Source organism: Apteryx mantelli, chromosome 2, assembly GCF_036417845.1.
Source record: "Apteryx mantelli isolate bAptMan1 chromosome 2, bAptMan1.hap1, whole genome shotgun sequence".
NCBI classification, from domain to species: Eukaryota; Metazoa; Chordata; class Aves; order Apterygiformes; family Apterygidae; genus Apteryx; species Apteryx mantelli.
The window spans coordinates 168925432-168938925 of record NC_089979.1 but is presented as its reverse complement, the minus strand read 5'-3'; the positions used below and the strand labels follow the sequence as shown (position 1 = coordinate 168938925).

General features: G+C 44.1%; 1 protein-coding gene across 1 annotated transcript in view; it reads left to right on the top strand.

The window, feature by feature from the left end:
* Positions 1–13494, top strand: part of LOC136991351 (obscurin-like) — a 146012-nt gene that overhangs the window by 116827 nt on the left and 15691 nt on the right. Inside the window, 13 exon segments of the mRNA XM_067292218.1 lie at positions 1228–1485; positions 3426–3549; positions 3855–3988; positions 4333–4445; positions 6680–6848; positions 7332–7413; positions 8233–8433; positions 9037–9097; positions 10163–10240; positions 10382–10554; positions 11378–11404; positions 11920–12072; positions 12853–12898. Coding sequence (XP_067148319.1) covers positions 1228–1485; positions 3426–3549; positions 3855–3988; positions 4333–4445; positions 6680–6848; positions 7332–7413; positions 8233–8433; positions 9037–9097; positions 10163–10240; positions 10382–10554; positions 11378–11404; positions 11920–12072; positions 12853–12898 — 1619 coding nt within the window.

Sequence of the window (13494 nt, the reverse complement as noted above, 5' to 3'; positions counted from 1 at the left end):
GGTGTTTTAAAATGGAGCTTTTTAGCCAGTTTTGTCGTGGCCCAAATTATGGTTTGGGTTGGCACTCTTGCTTTGCAAGCCACATCAGGGACATGAGGAAAAGTCTTAATCTGGCACAGATTTTGTCTATCTTGATAAGTAGTTGAGGATATTGCTAGATATTGTCTGTGCCTTTGTTGTACCTTGTCGAGATTAGTGGAAAGAGTCTTGGGCAGGAGATTGGACTAGATTACCTCTTGAGGTCCTTTCCAATCCAAATTATCCTATCCTATCCTATCCTATCCTATCCTGTCCTATCCTATCCTATCCTCTCCTGCCAGCGCTGACTGGGAATGAAACCATGTTATTTGTCTACGGGGTAGTTGTTCTGCAAGGACATGAGCTTGAGAAGCCATTTATATGTGTGAAAAGCTTTTGTCTTCTCTCTGCCCTCAAGACTTTGAGTTGTCTTGAGGTCGGAGTTGCGTCTTCCTCTGTGTAATGCTTCTCTGTGTACAACCTCTGTACATTACTTCATCTGTACCCACCAGCTGACCTAGCCTCTACAGTGCCTTGCAGTGGCACAGTCCTGTACAAATATTTAAATTTCAGCTAGTTTCCAGTGCAGGGCCCAGCAAATCTGGTATTGCAAAGTAGGACAAATAATACATTATTCTGTAAGTGGTAGCTTCACGGTCTCTTCTGCCGTCCTCTCAGGTTTATAAGCTCATTATCAGCCCTGTCATCCTTCCCCCTCCCTTCTCCAGAAGCGCTGGTCAGTCTGGTACCTGCTCACTCCTCCTTCCCCTTCTCTGCAGGAATAACATCGTTCTTGCACATAAGGCTCCGTATCGGCACAACAGGGCACAGCTGGGTTCATCTCGCTGGTCTTAAGAGAGGTGTTTTTGTCAGAGCAGCCCACGTAGAGTTGAGCTTGGAGCTGGCCTCCTTCGTTCGTTGTTACCGCCCATGTTCTGCAGGTCATCTGATGGGAGGCTGAGTGTGTGCGCAGTGCGGTGCAGTGATTGCAGCATGGTGAGAAACGTCTGCCAGGAGCTCGGTGTGCCGAGCTCCTTATTGCGAGTCCTAGCTAGGGTCCCTCCTGCTGGGATTTCGGCATCAACTCCCTGCTCTAGGGCTGGGGAGAAGGACGCAACTGCAAATGTCTCCTTTGGTTGTGGTGGGTGGGGTGACACTGATACGTTCCTTTTACCTTGAAGAGAGAAAAGCTGTTCTTCTTGTCTATAGGAGAGACTTCCCCACAGTCAGAGACGGAGACTTCTGTCCAGGCCTCACTTGAACGCGCCGATAAGGAGATCAAGACGGCTCTAAGGAAGCTTGTGGATTCAGCGTCACTGCTTGTGACTCTTCCGCCAGGCGCGAGAGGAGGAGCTGGTGGTCTCGGCCTTCTCGAGTCCGTGCCTTCTGCCTGCTCAGAAACGGGAACTGTGCCTCCTCTGATAGCTCACGAAGCCAGTACCCAAACCCAAATTGCTGCAGGGCATGGTAGGTCTGGAATTAAGCGGGAAAATGTCCTATGGAGTCAAGAGAGACAAAATTGCTGAACTCACCAATAATGATTTTTTCCTAAGTTTTTTTGTTCCTTTGTATTCTGAACAGTTGCAGGTTAAGAGAGAACATTCAGACACCACGACACCTGGGGCTATAGGCTGGGGACACAAGCTTAGCTTCATATCTAAGCGGAGTTTTTAGTCTGCCACCTCTCCAAAGTGGAGGCATAGAGGATTTTTCCAGTTCTGGACTTGTTTTAATGTTTTGAGGGTATTTTTTTTCCATTGCAATTTCAGAAGTTATTTGGTTTTGGATTTGCTGAGATGGGGGAAGGAAGGTTGCTTCTTTTTTCCTTTTCTATCTCTCTTTCTCTCTCTCTTTTTATTTATTCATTTATTTATTTTTTAACTCTTTGCCATTAGCAAGCTGGAAATTTCTTTAACACCCCCTTACCGGCTGCTGTGGATTTTCTAGGATCTTGGGCATGACAACTTCACTTGCGTTTCACTGGCACTGGAGACTTAATAGATTACTCAGCAGTTGCCCTGTGATTAAAACCAATGCTGTGCGTGATTACGTCTTGCTAGGAGAATCTGGCTTTCATGCGTGCGTTGTTTTTAAAAATATGAGTGGGCTGCAGTCCTTCTTCTGCTTCTCCTTATGCTTGCTGCCATAACAACTTGTCTGAGTGGTCGCTGTGTCAAGTCAGAATAACTGTCCTTAAACCAGTGTGACCTAAAAAGGACACTGTCAAGCAGCCTTCAGCCTGCAGACTCCAGATGCTGTTTAAAAAATGGGATCTTTTTGTCTAAAACTTAACAAGAAAAGATGGATTTCATGGAATCAGACCCCAAAATCCAACATGAGAAATGAATGGGCTTTAAAGCCTCTTCTCCTTTTTAGGGGAAAATTATCCATGAAAATAACCTCTGGTAAAGCAGGATGACTCAAAAATCATCAGAAGCAGATGCCAAATAGGACAGATTATTTACTTAGCTGTAACTAAAGAAACGATGGAGCAGTGAATAGCAAATGGAATAGTTTTTCAGTCCTTTAAACAATTGAAGGTGTTATTAACATGGGGAATTATTTTAATAAATTGGAGACTTGACAGCTGTCCCTTTTATCACGCACTTTGATTAAAAAAGAGGCAAATATTTCAACAGTGCTGGCTATAGGAAAGCACAAGTACGTTTCCTATCCACCTGTGCTCTCTGATCCTACCAGTAATGCTGTGAATAACCATGTTTTCCGTCCTGGGAGAGCTGTCCTATGCCGTTCCTGAAAGCTGCTGCTTTTTTTCCAAAACCAGCCATCATTAAACATTCCCAGAGCGCTCCGCCAAAGACCTTTCCTGCTGGGAAGATGATGTCTCTCAATTTGACGTTTGACTCCTCAGATGAAAAAGGGGCTGACGCTCTTTATCCTAGGAGGTAGCTCAAACAGTCAATATCAAAGGACAATTGGTTACTTTTGGAATGGAAGATCAAACCAATTTTTGAGGATGCATCTGGTAAAATAATAATGAAAGAATAAGACTATCTAAACTGCCATCGAGCACTGGGCATTTCATCATATCCACATGGTGGAAGTCAAACACACTTAAATTATCTAGTAAAATGGATGCATTGAATAGACATTTTCCTTTCAGTTATCATGTTTCTTGTTGCGTCCCTATTGGCTGCCTTTCCTATTTGTGCCTGTGTGTGTTTCCTCAAAAAAAAGTTAGTTTTGCCCAGTCACCGGTGTTCCATCATTCAGCGTCTCAGATGTTATTCAATCCCTTTGCTGCATGTTGTCTTCTCAAAAGGGCCAAATCCTCCTCTTAGCTTCAGCGATTGCTCTTGGCTGAAGTCAGATGGACTCGATCGGAGACTGGTTTCAGGTGTGCCTTCATCAGTGACGTGTCTAACTTGCCTTATTTCTGCTGCCAGACAAAGCACGAAGCCAAATTCCAACTGAAGAACCAAGTGCAACAAAACCCAGGCCTGGTCCTTCCCGCAAAGAGACGGCTGCTGGAGCGGAAAGGGCTCAGGAACGCACAGTTCCCATCACCAGGTAAATACAGATCCTGCACACAGATTTCTGAACACGGCAGACTTTGTCGTAAGAGAAACAAGTTCTAGTTAAGGAAGTAGGTGGTGACTCAAAGTGATTCTTGTGGGTTTAGTGGAATCCTTAGAGTCCTGTTAACTTGTGTGTCGTGCAAGAAGGATGGAAAAAGTTGGGGAGAAATTAATTCCCCAAACAAAATCTTCTTGTATTAAGTTTAAGTAAATAATGGTAAACTTGAGAGTCTAATCCTATATCTCCGTAGTTGTGTGTGACTGTGTAATGATATTTACTCTTGGTCTTCATGAAAGAACATCACCAGCCACGGAGGCAGGAGACTGGTATAGAAGAGAAGGAGATGTGGTCTGGGATGTGCACAGTGAAGTTTATATTGAGACCACGGAAAGAACTCGTGTGTATAAGACTGAGGAGAAGACCCCAACAAGTAAGGAACAACCTTGTTTTCCTCTCCCTGATCCCATGATTGTCCCGTTGTCTTCTCCTTCGGTGATATCTCTCGGTGTCTGTTTTCTGAAGTACTTGTATTTCTCGAGCAGTAACTATTAAACAAAAAATAACGCATAAGCCAGCAAACAGGAGGGCTAAAGGTAATGCCAGTGAAAATAAACCCATATATGATGCTGTGATATCTCTTGATTTGACATTCAACCAATGTCACATCCTAAATGGCCAGTCCTGGAAATCCCATTTGAGTAACTCAGCTTTCATCAACAGACCATGAATAAATTTATGGTATCGTGATGGCCGCAAACCCTTGTGTCTCACCAGGTGCACCCTACATGCAAGTGACAATCGAGGATGTGCAGGTGAATTCTGGGGAGCCTGCCAAATTTCAGGCAGTTATTGAAGGAAACCCTCAGCCTACTGTTTTGTGGTTTAAGGTGAGTGAAGATGTTTCCCTGACAGGGAATAAGGACCACAGAAAGGATTACAGAGCAGTATTTTTGTGGGGAATTTCTTTTATTCTTTTATCCTATGCCTCTTACACTGATTCGGGGTCACGTCTATAGACTGTGATACAGAGATTGTCAAATCAGCTTCAGCTGTCTCTGGGACCCGCAAATGCCTGTTGGGTGTTGGAGATATTTTTTCTACCTTCTCTTTCATGTTATCAGAGAATAGTTGAGGTTCCAAGGAACCTCTGGAAATCGTCTAGTCCAACCCCACGGCTCAAGAGCTAGAGCAGGTTGCCCAGGACTCTGTCCAGTTGGGTTTTGAATATCTTCAAGGATGGAGAATCCAGAACTTCTCTGGACAATCTTTTCCAATGTTCAGCCACCCCCACAGTAAAGAAAGTGTTTTTTTCTTATGTTCAGACAGAATTTCCTGTGTTTCAATTTGTGCCCAGAAGTGCCTTTTCATGAGAGGACAATGTAGGAACAGCTGTACTGGTTCACCACAACCATGCACCTTGACCTGTGTTGTCTCCAGTGTCACTGTAGCCCCTTCAGCAGGGAGGGGCAACCAAGACGGTTTAGGAGACCAAGATGCGCAGAAAGTGGGATCGGTGGCTGCCGGAGACCCACCAAGATGTGTACTGTAGTTTTGGGGTCAGGGATGGGCTCAAGAACGGTTTGTCAACATGACTTCCACGTACTGTATCTTTTCTATAGCAAGTTAGTAAAAAAAACCAGTGACTAATGACCTTGAGTATCCCATGGAAAGGAAAGAGAAATCATTTATTATTCCTCAGAATACTGATGTGCCCCTGAAGTGAGCAAGCATTTTTCAGTAATGATTGCCTGTAACTCTCCTGTCCAACAAACTGGTTTTGTACACATAAGTTTTATTCCAGTTTTTTCTATCTTCCATCTGGAAAGTGCAAGGATGAGCTACTCAGAGAAGTAAATAAAATACAAAAAAACCCTTAAAAAACAAACAACAAACCAAGAACCTCCCCCTCACACACGCACACACACACACACACGGACAGCTAGGAAAGAATAGCACAAGGCAAGAATATATGATATACCCTCTTAATGCTCTCCCAATCTCTGACATTTTCAGCTCAGAGATATCCTGAACTAGCTGAATTTTATCTATTTACTGACCCACAATGAAGCTCCCTTCCACATGTTTATGTAGACTCCCCTTGGAGCCACGTAAGCTTCTTGCAAGTACAATCTTCTTTGGCAAAGAGTTCGATCCATCTACAATGTGTTGTGTCCTTCTGGTTGTTCTGTGCATATCTGCCACGAGCTTCACGTGGTGGCCCTTAGTTCTTCCACCAGAAGCAGTTAATCCCTGCCCACTCTCTCCAGGCTATTTGTGATTTTGTAGAGCTCTGTAATATCGTATTGTATCATAGAGCTTCCTTCCAGGCTGAAGAGTCCCAGCTTGCTCCATCAGTCCTCACGTGGAAGCAATTACAGAAAGTGCATTGCCACATCAAGCACCCGTGGCAAACCAAGGATTTACAAGATGATGTTTTCAATCTGATTCTTCATTTCTCCCCTAATAACTTGTAACCTGTGGTATACTTCTGACTACCACCAAGCACTGAGCTGATGTTGCCACGGAGCTACTGTAGCCCAAAATTTTGTTCCAGTGTAATAAGGATCAGCTGTGAGCCCAACATTTCATACGGGAAAATAACGTAGCGTCACTTTACATTTATCTGTATTAAATTTCATCTGGAATTTTATTTCCCACTCAGGCAGTCTAATAGGATCCTTCTGCAAATTGTCATAATCTGCTGTGTAAATTGTGTCATGCACGCCCTCCTTTCAGATCATATATGACTATATTAAGCAGCAGACGAGCCAGCACAAGCTGGAGACCAGGCAGGAGTTAAGCAGATGTTCTTTGGGCTCCCCTGGGCTGACTGCCTCTTGCCTAGGAGAACTGAAGGGAAAACCAGCCCTGGTGATCTCTCCCAAGCCTTTTTCCCTATGAATGGGATGTTAAACAAAAAATGCTAATGAATAGCGTAGAAGCTGAAAAACATTTAGTCGTGGGGGACTTTGTCAGCCAGCGTTTTATTATTGAGGTTTGCTAGCCTAAATGCTTAAAGGGTTTGTGTTTTAGCCCTGCTGGTGTATCTCATTCCTTGAAGAGAAGGAACATCTATTTCTGTCTTGATTTTCAGTGCCAAAATATCATTTCTTTCCCTCAGGGCACTTCCTTGTTGACAGACAGCCACAGGCTCCATCAAGTGAAGGAAGGAACAACATATTTCTTAGTCCTGGACAATGTTGTCTCAGAAGACGGTGGTGTTTATACCTGTGTTGCCAAAAACGCTGGAGGAGAGGTTTTGTGCAAAGCAGAGCTTATTGTACATGAAGGTAACTTAATTTTTTCAGCTCCATGAGTTGCTTTCAGTGCCATTGCAAAATATATTCTGTTGCAGTCTTTTTCTGGTATGGTATCTCCCCTGTATTCCTGCTTGGCATTTGCATGCTACCAACATGGTAGGATCCCGTGAGGGTAAATGGTCTAATGAACTACATCTATGAAGAAATAAGCTGGTTTTTTTTCGAGACTAGATGATGAACTGACGCAATGGACCACAGAAGGGGGGGCCATACTTCCGATGGTGTTCCGCTCTTTAGCATGGCTCTTCTGATGTATGTCAGATGAAGATACAGCCCCAAAGTCCATGTTGGCAGGCTCTTTCATCAAACAGCTACACCTAATTGTGTGCAGAAGCTTAGAGAAGGACCCTGATAATTTTCCCTGCCTTAAGTTGTCCTGTGATAGTTTTGCGCATTATTTGCAAGGCATTGTAATCTGAATATTAATCCTTACCTTTTCTTTCATTGCCAAAGCTAAGAAAGACCAAGCAGCGAAGAAAGTGGCCACCCGGAGAAAGCTCCATTCCCTCTATGAGGTTAAGCAGGAGATCGGAAGGTAAATAATTTTCCAGCTTTATAGCGTCCTTGCAGGGAATATCTAACTGCCCGTCTGAGCTGCTGCTTCGGTACAGAGCAAGTCGCTGTCTAAAGAGTCTGAAAGTAAGGAGGACCCGTCCCAGCTTTCTGAGCAGCTTGTGAAACAGTGCTGATGCTATCTAGGCAAAGCAATACCCAAAGGGTACCCAGGGAAGGGTGCCCAAGACATGGACCTTAAGTACTGCCACTGGGAAAACCCAGCAGCTTCCTTGGAATACCTGCATTTGCCTGGTGGGACAGCAGCACCCGTTCCCCACCATAACAGATACCTGGTGGCCTGCACAGATGAGGCCAGCATCTGACCCCTCCTCTGATTTCCAGCCTCAATGGGAATAAACAGCAGCTAGAGCCTGGCAAGACAGCTTCTGTACTCGGGGACAGCCCTGTGACCAGCAGGCTGCCTTATCTGCTGGTACCAAACGTGTTCCAGTGGGTCTCTGGGTTGTGATGGACCCACAGCTGCACCCTTGGGTGATATCAGCGTCACAGCCCCATGGCGACGTACGTACAAGCCCCACGTCCATCCCAAGGATCCAGCAGCAAGCCTGCATCACCTGGAACAGCTTTTCACTCCGTAGAAGTTGGTTGTTTAGTTTTGGAGGCAGCCAGGAGAGGGCAATATCACCTCGCACAGAGGAAAATCAGCTTGTGGTGTTGGAGAGTTTAAGACCTGAGCAGTAGGCAGCCGTCAAAGGCTGGGACCTGGAAAGGTCTGCAGCTGCTGCGCAGAGGGCTTTGAACCAAGCCTGAGCAGGGCTTGTCCTTTGATTTTGCACAGGGGCTGCTTCAGCTTTGTGAAACGAGTTGTGCACAAAGGGAACAGAGTGTCCTGTGCTGCCAAATTCATACCTCTGCGAAGCAAAACGAAGGCTCGAGCACATCAGGAGAGGGATATTCTTGCCCCCCTGTCCCATGATAGAATTACCAGGCTGCTGGATCAGTTTGAAACACGGAAAACCCTGATTTTGATCCTGGAGTTGTATCCTTTTCTGTGCTGCTTTTCTGAGGAGGCTGGGAAGTACTGGGCAGACCTCGCTGGTAACTAACTGAACAAATAACGATATTTAGTTTTTGCCTGAGGTGAACAAACACCCAGTCTTCCTCCACATTGCAGCATAGCATGGCTCTGTGAGCTCCTCAGGCATTATGGTCACAGCGGTCACTGAAGTATCATGTTCCAGCAAAAGTCCGGGCACTTGTGTGCACAGTGTGAGTGAGTTGTTAAGCACCAAAGCTCTTTTCTGAAATGTCCGGGAGTGAAGGGCTCTGTCCCAGTGAGATCCAGTCTGGGTGAGCGCCGGGGAAAAGCCCATACTCAACAGGTACGTTGTAGCACGTGTCTCATCCCTACCATGCCCTGCCTGTGGGGAGCACCAGTTTAGAGCAGGCCAATGCCATTGCACTTCTGCGAGGACACTTCTGCAATAGAGGCCTTCAGGGATCATGTGCGTGTCGCGCTGCCTGAGATACCTTGTGAATTCTGCTCACTCTTACTTCAAACTGTCTCGGTTGGGTGGAGATGGATGCAAAACACAAGTGAGAATTTAACCGTAGCTGCATTTTCCCTTAATGCCACTGCAAGATGCTCCAGCGAAGAGCTCCTCGACCGTTTGTTCAAGAAGGGTGTTGTCACTGAAGCAGAGGTAATCTTTCTCTCTCCTTTCAAAGTCCCAAATTGGTGGGTGCCACCTTGCTTCTCCTTCTGCAAAGAGTAGCTTCCCGCTGCATTTTGACTATCAGGAATATCTTTATGAACCAGTGATAATCTATCAAAACAGGGTCGATATTTAAAATGTATCCCCGGCAGCTTTCATTACTAAGTAGAGTGTCTTCAGGCAGTGACTAGAAACAGCCAGAGGTTTTGAACACCAGCCTTGCATCCAGCCTAACGTAGACTGTACTTGTTCTATCAATATTACCATTTCCTTGCCCTCTGTCAGCTGGAGCTCCTGTATCTTGGCTTTTTTTTGATAATGCTCTGTCCCCTTGTGACTTTACTTGTGTCTGGTCCTTTGCAGTCTCCAAACCAAGGGCTGAGATGGTCGTTTCTAAAGTTTTTCACGATTCTGTGTGCTCAAAGAGCAAAAGGCTTCGCATGGCCCAAGGTCTAGTGGCCAGCTCTCCCATAGTTACTGCTAAAATGGATTTTTCTTCAGAAATACTCTGGGAAAATGTCGGTTAACACTATAAAATGTCAAAGCTAGAGGAATGTCAGAGTTGAAGCGAGCTGTGAATCTTCACACCTCGTTCAGGTTTATTTGTATTTGCTCTACACGTGGTCAAGAAAAATGGGTTTACAACACAGTTTTAAAATGTATTTGCTTTTTAAGTCTGTTTGCCTGATTCATATCAAGCCAGAGATGAGTCTGAAATCTAAAGGTAAGGTTCATCAAAGCTGGGAATTTCTGTATCTCTTTTTAGCATGTTTCTATTTTTTTAAGCAAGGGCTTCCTCATATATAAATGGCTCCAGCAGGATAGTGTGGTTGCACACTGGGCACAGCTTCATTCAGCACGGTAATATTTGGTTCACATTTTATTTCACCTACAAGGGCTAATGTAAGAAGTTCATTCCAATTTTAAAAATATTTCTAGTTCAACCTCTGCTTCCTCACACTTATGAAAGATGGCTGGAATCAGGAACCTTCTTTAATTTTAATTATTTAATTATTTAATGATTAATTGTTGAATAATTGATTTAATTTTTAGGTCAAATTGTATATCAAGCAAATTTTGGAAGGAATCAAGTACCTTCATGACAACAACATCCTTCATTTGGACATTAAGGTAATGTGCAGCGGCACGTCTGGTTTATAGCAGCCACTCAGTCAGGGAACGTGTGTTCTTTATTTGAATTATTCTTATTTACAACATAAAAGATTGCCCTCTTTCAAGGGCAATTGCCCTCCTTTTTGTTTTATTTAATAGCCTCTGAATATCCTCATGGTTTATCCTGAAAGGGAAGACCTCAAGATCTGTGACTTCGGATTTGCTCAGAAGATCACGCCATATGAGCCTCAGATCAGCAAATACGGGTCTCCAGAGTTTGTTGCCCCAGAAATCGTCTCTCAGTCACCAGTCTCAAAAGCGACTGATATCTGGTAACAGGCATCTTTGAAAATAAATTTTGTGCTAAATAGCATGAATTTGAAGCCTCCAGGTTAAAACAGATGTTTCCTTAGGAATATGGCATTGCATTGCATTGCATGCGCGTTCAGCCTTAGGGTAATTTACTGTAGTGTGGTACAGAGAGTCTGTTGTGCAGAAATATTTCTACTGATCATATCCATAATGTTTGCAATACACCACATTCTTACAGGTATAAAAATGGCATTAATGATTGAATTATGCTGTAGGCTGATAAAGCTGGTGCAATTAATAAAGCAGTCTCCATTTATCATTTCATAGATAAATGGAATAGTGAGAGTAACAACTGGAAACTGAAAGTGAACATTGGGAATCCAAGACCCATCAGGGCTCTTTAAAGCTCCTTCTGTCTGTTCTGATCAACCGTTATTGAACTCTGACAGCTAATTAATGCCAAGGAGCATCTTAGAGAAGGTGATCTTTGTTGCAGAGGCACCAACTAGAGAGGCTGTTCCTAAGAGTTTTTTTTTTTTGAAAAAAAAGCCAAACAAACTCCAAAAATACATTCCAAGTCTTTTATGTGTACTTTGAAAACAGAGGAGTACTCGAGACCAATTTTTAAAAATGCTGTTCTGATCACAGTGAAATGTTTAATGCTATATAGGTGCAATTTCAGCTAAAGGGGAAAAAAAAAACAAAGCCAGGGTTAAAGCAACAGCTTTGGGGATTTATTTTCCTTTGAAAGATGGGCAAGTGGCAGGAAAAGGGGGCTGTGTGTTTGCAAAGGAGGGAGAAGCAGTGACTGACATCTGACATCAGTGTTCCCTTTCTCCTCAGGGCTGTTGGAGTCATCACATACTTAAGGTAAATAAACCTGCTTGGAGAGACTCATTCAATATCCCTTAGTCCCGCATCAGTCAGAGCCTCCGGCACCTTCAAATGAGGGATTGGAGTGAGTGACGCATGGAGTCCTTCCACGACGAGGGCAATTTCTCTTGTCGTTTTCTCCTTTGCTCTTTCCAGTTTGGCAAGGACTTTGGTGATTGTCTCTGCTTAGAGACTTCACGGCCACTCTCATGGGTTGGCTTCAGTCTTCTCCTTGCCCATTCGAGCAACCATCCTCCGGTAGCTGTGCAAAATCAAGCCCTTAATTCCTTACGTGCAAAACAGGAATAAATAATTCGGTCAAGTGCCTTGTCATGCTGGGCTGAAAGATGCTTGGGAGGTGAACGCGCCATTCGCCAGCATTGCGTGTCCCATGCATGAGTCCCTCAGGCATTTTAAAGCTCTGTGTAAGCATTTGTGCTTCAGTCAGCTGAACAGCAAATATGAGTCTAAAATCTATATCTGTTTTTATTTTATGGTGTTAAATAAATAAGCCTAACATGCAAGTCTCCATTTGCTGGAGAGAACGACAGAGGAACCCTTCTAAATATCCAGAACGGTGAAATTTCATGGACCCTTCCTGATTTCGTTCACTTGAGTGAAGACGCAAAGGATTTTATAAAACGGATCCTACAGCAGCGCCCCGAGTAAGTGCCTTTTTGTGCTTCCTACGGACAGGGTGCAAAGACGGTGTCTCAGCAGCCAGGCCTGAGCTCAGCGGAGCTGCAGTGGTTTTAAAAAGTGAAAAGCTGAGTGAGATGAGCTGCTTTATGCCCTGATTCCAGCTCTTCTTTATTCGTTACGTGAAAAACACTTGCCTGTAGTTTCCAAAACAGGTCTGCTTCTAGTATGGTGATCGCCTTACTCCCAAGCCCCTCCAGGCAGATGAGTTTCTGAAATGTTTTGGAGAAGTGGGGAGAGCATTAGCAAATACCTGAAGTCGAGGGAGTTTTGTAGGAATTAAATAATATGAGCCACATTGGTTAAGCACTTTCAAGTGCAGAAGGAGGCTTGAAAGCAGGAATGCAGGTGCTCACCTTTTAATTTCATTTATATCCTTTTTGCCTGGTGCCAAAGCTATTTTTGCTCTGGTCACCTGGGGAGTCAAGCTCACTCCTAGGGCTGCTCTTGACTCCCTTAAAGAGGCTCTCTGCGAAGGGGGCCATGGGATCCTTCCAGGCAGGGAGCCTCAGCGCAAGAAACCTTTCCAAGACTGAAAAAGAAGGGTTGTTCTACCTCATGGGAAGAAAACGTTGGATTGAAAGAGTCTTTCTGTCTGGCTTTTTGGTTCCAAAACAGCAGCAAAAAGTCATACCTAGATGTAGGTGTGTGTGCATGCGTCCACGCAATGCAGGCACTCTCAGGAGAATCTTGCCGTGGTGGTTTAAAGTGCCTTGCTCCTAAAAGATCATCTTTTCTCTTACCAGAGCCAGGCCTAGTGCTTTGGACTGTCTGTCCCACAAGTGGTTCATGGTAAGTTTGTCCTGCTTCTTTATTAGAATCATCAAATAATTGAGGTTGGAGGAGACCTCTGGAGGGGCAGCTCTCAAGGCTACGCACCCTGGTTGTTAACCATTTCCTGTTTTATTTTTTCTCTTGATCTCCTACCTCTGTCCTACACAGAAGCTCAGGCCTGGCTCTCCGGAAGTAAAAGACACCTCGATGTTTTCCTGTTAGGATGTCTTTCCTTTCAAAAGATAAAGATTCCTACTGACATGAGCAGATATAATACGTCTGTGTTGAGAGGAAACTGTGGCTTTGCAGAGAAAATTTGTGGTTTATATTCAAATGCCTGGAATCTCTAATGAAGGAAAGGAGTTTAAAAAAAATGAACTGAATTCACATATGTATTGGACAGGGTTTGCTTTTATTGCTGAGAAGCTGTTTGATGTTGTCTTCAGTTTAGCTATGAGGGGATTGTGGGATTGGTCTATTATAATGAAACAAGTGAGTACTTCCCTAAATTAAACAATTCCAGAGTGAGGGAATCCTAAAAACTTCTCAGGATATGAAGTCAGGATTTTTTAATCAAATTTTTTTTTTGCTCATTCTACTTTTAATTTCATTTT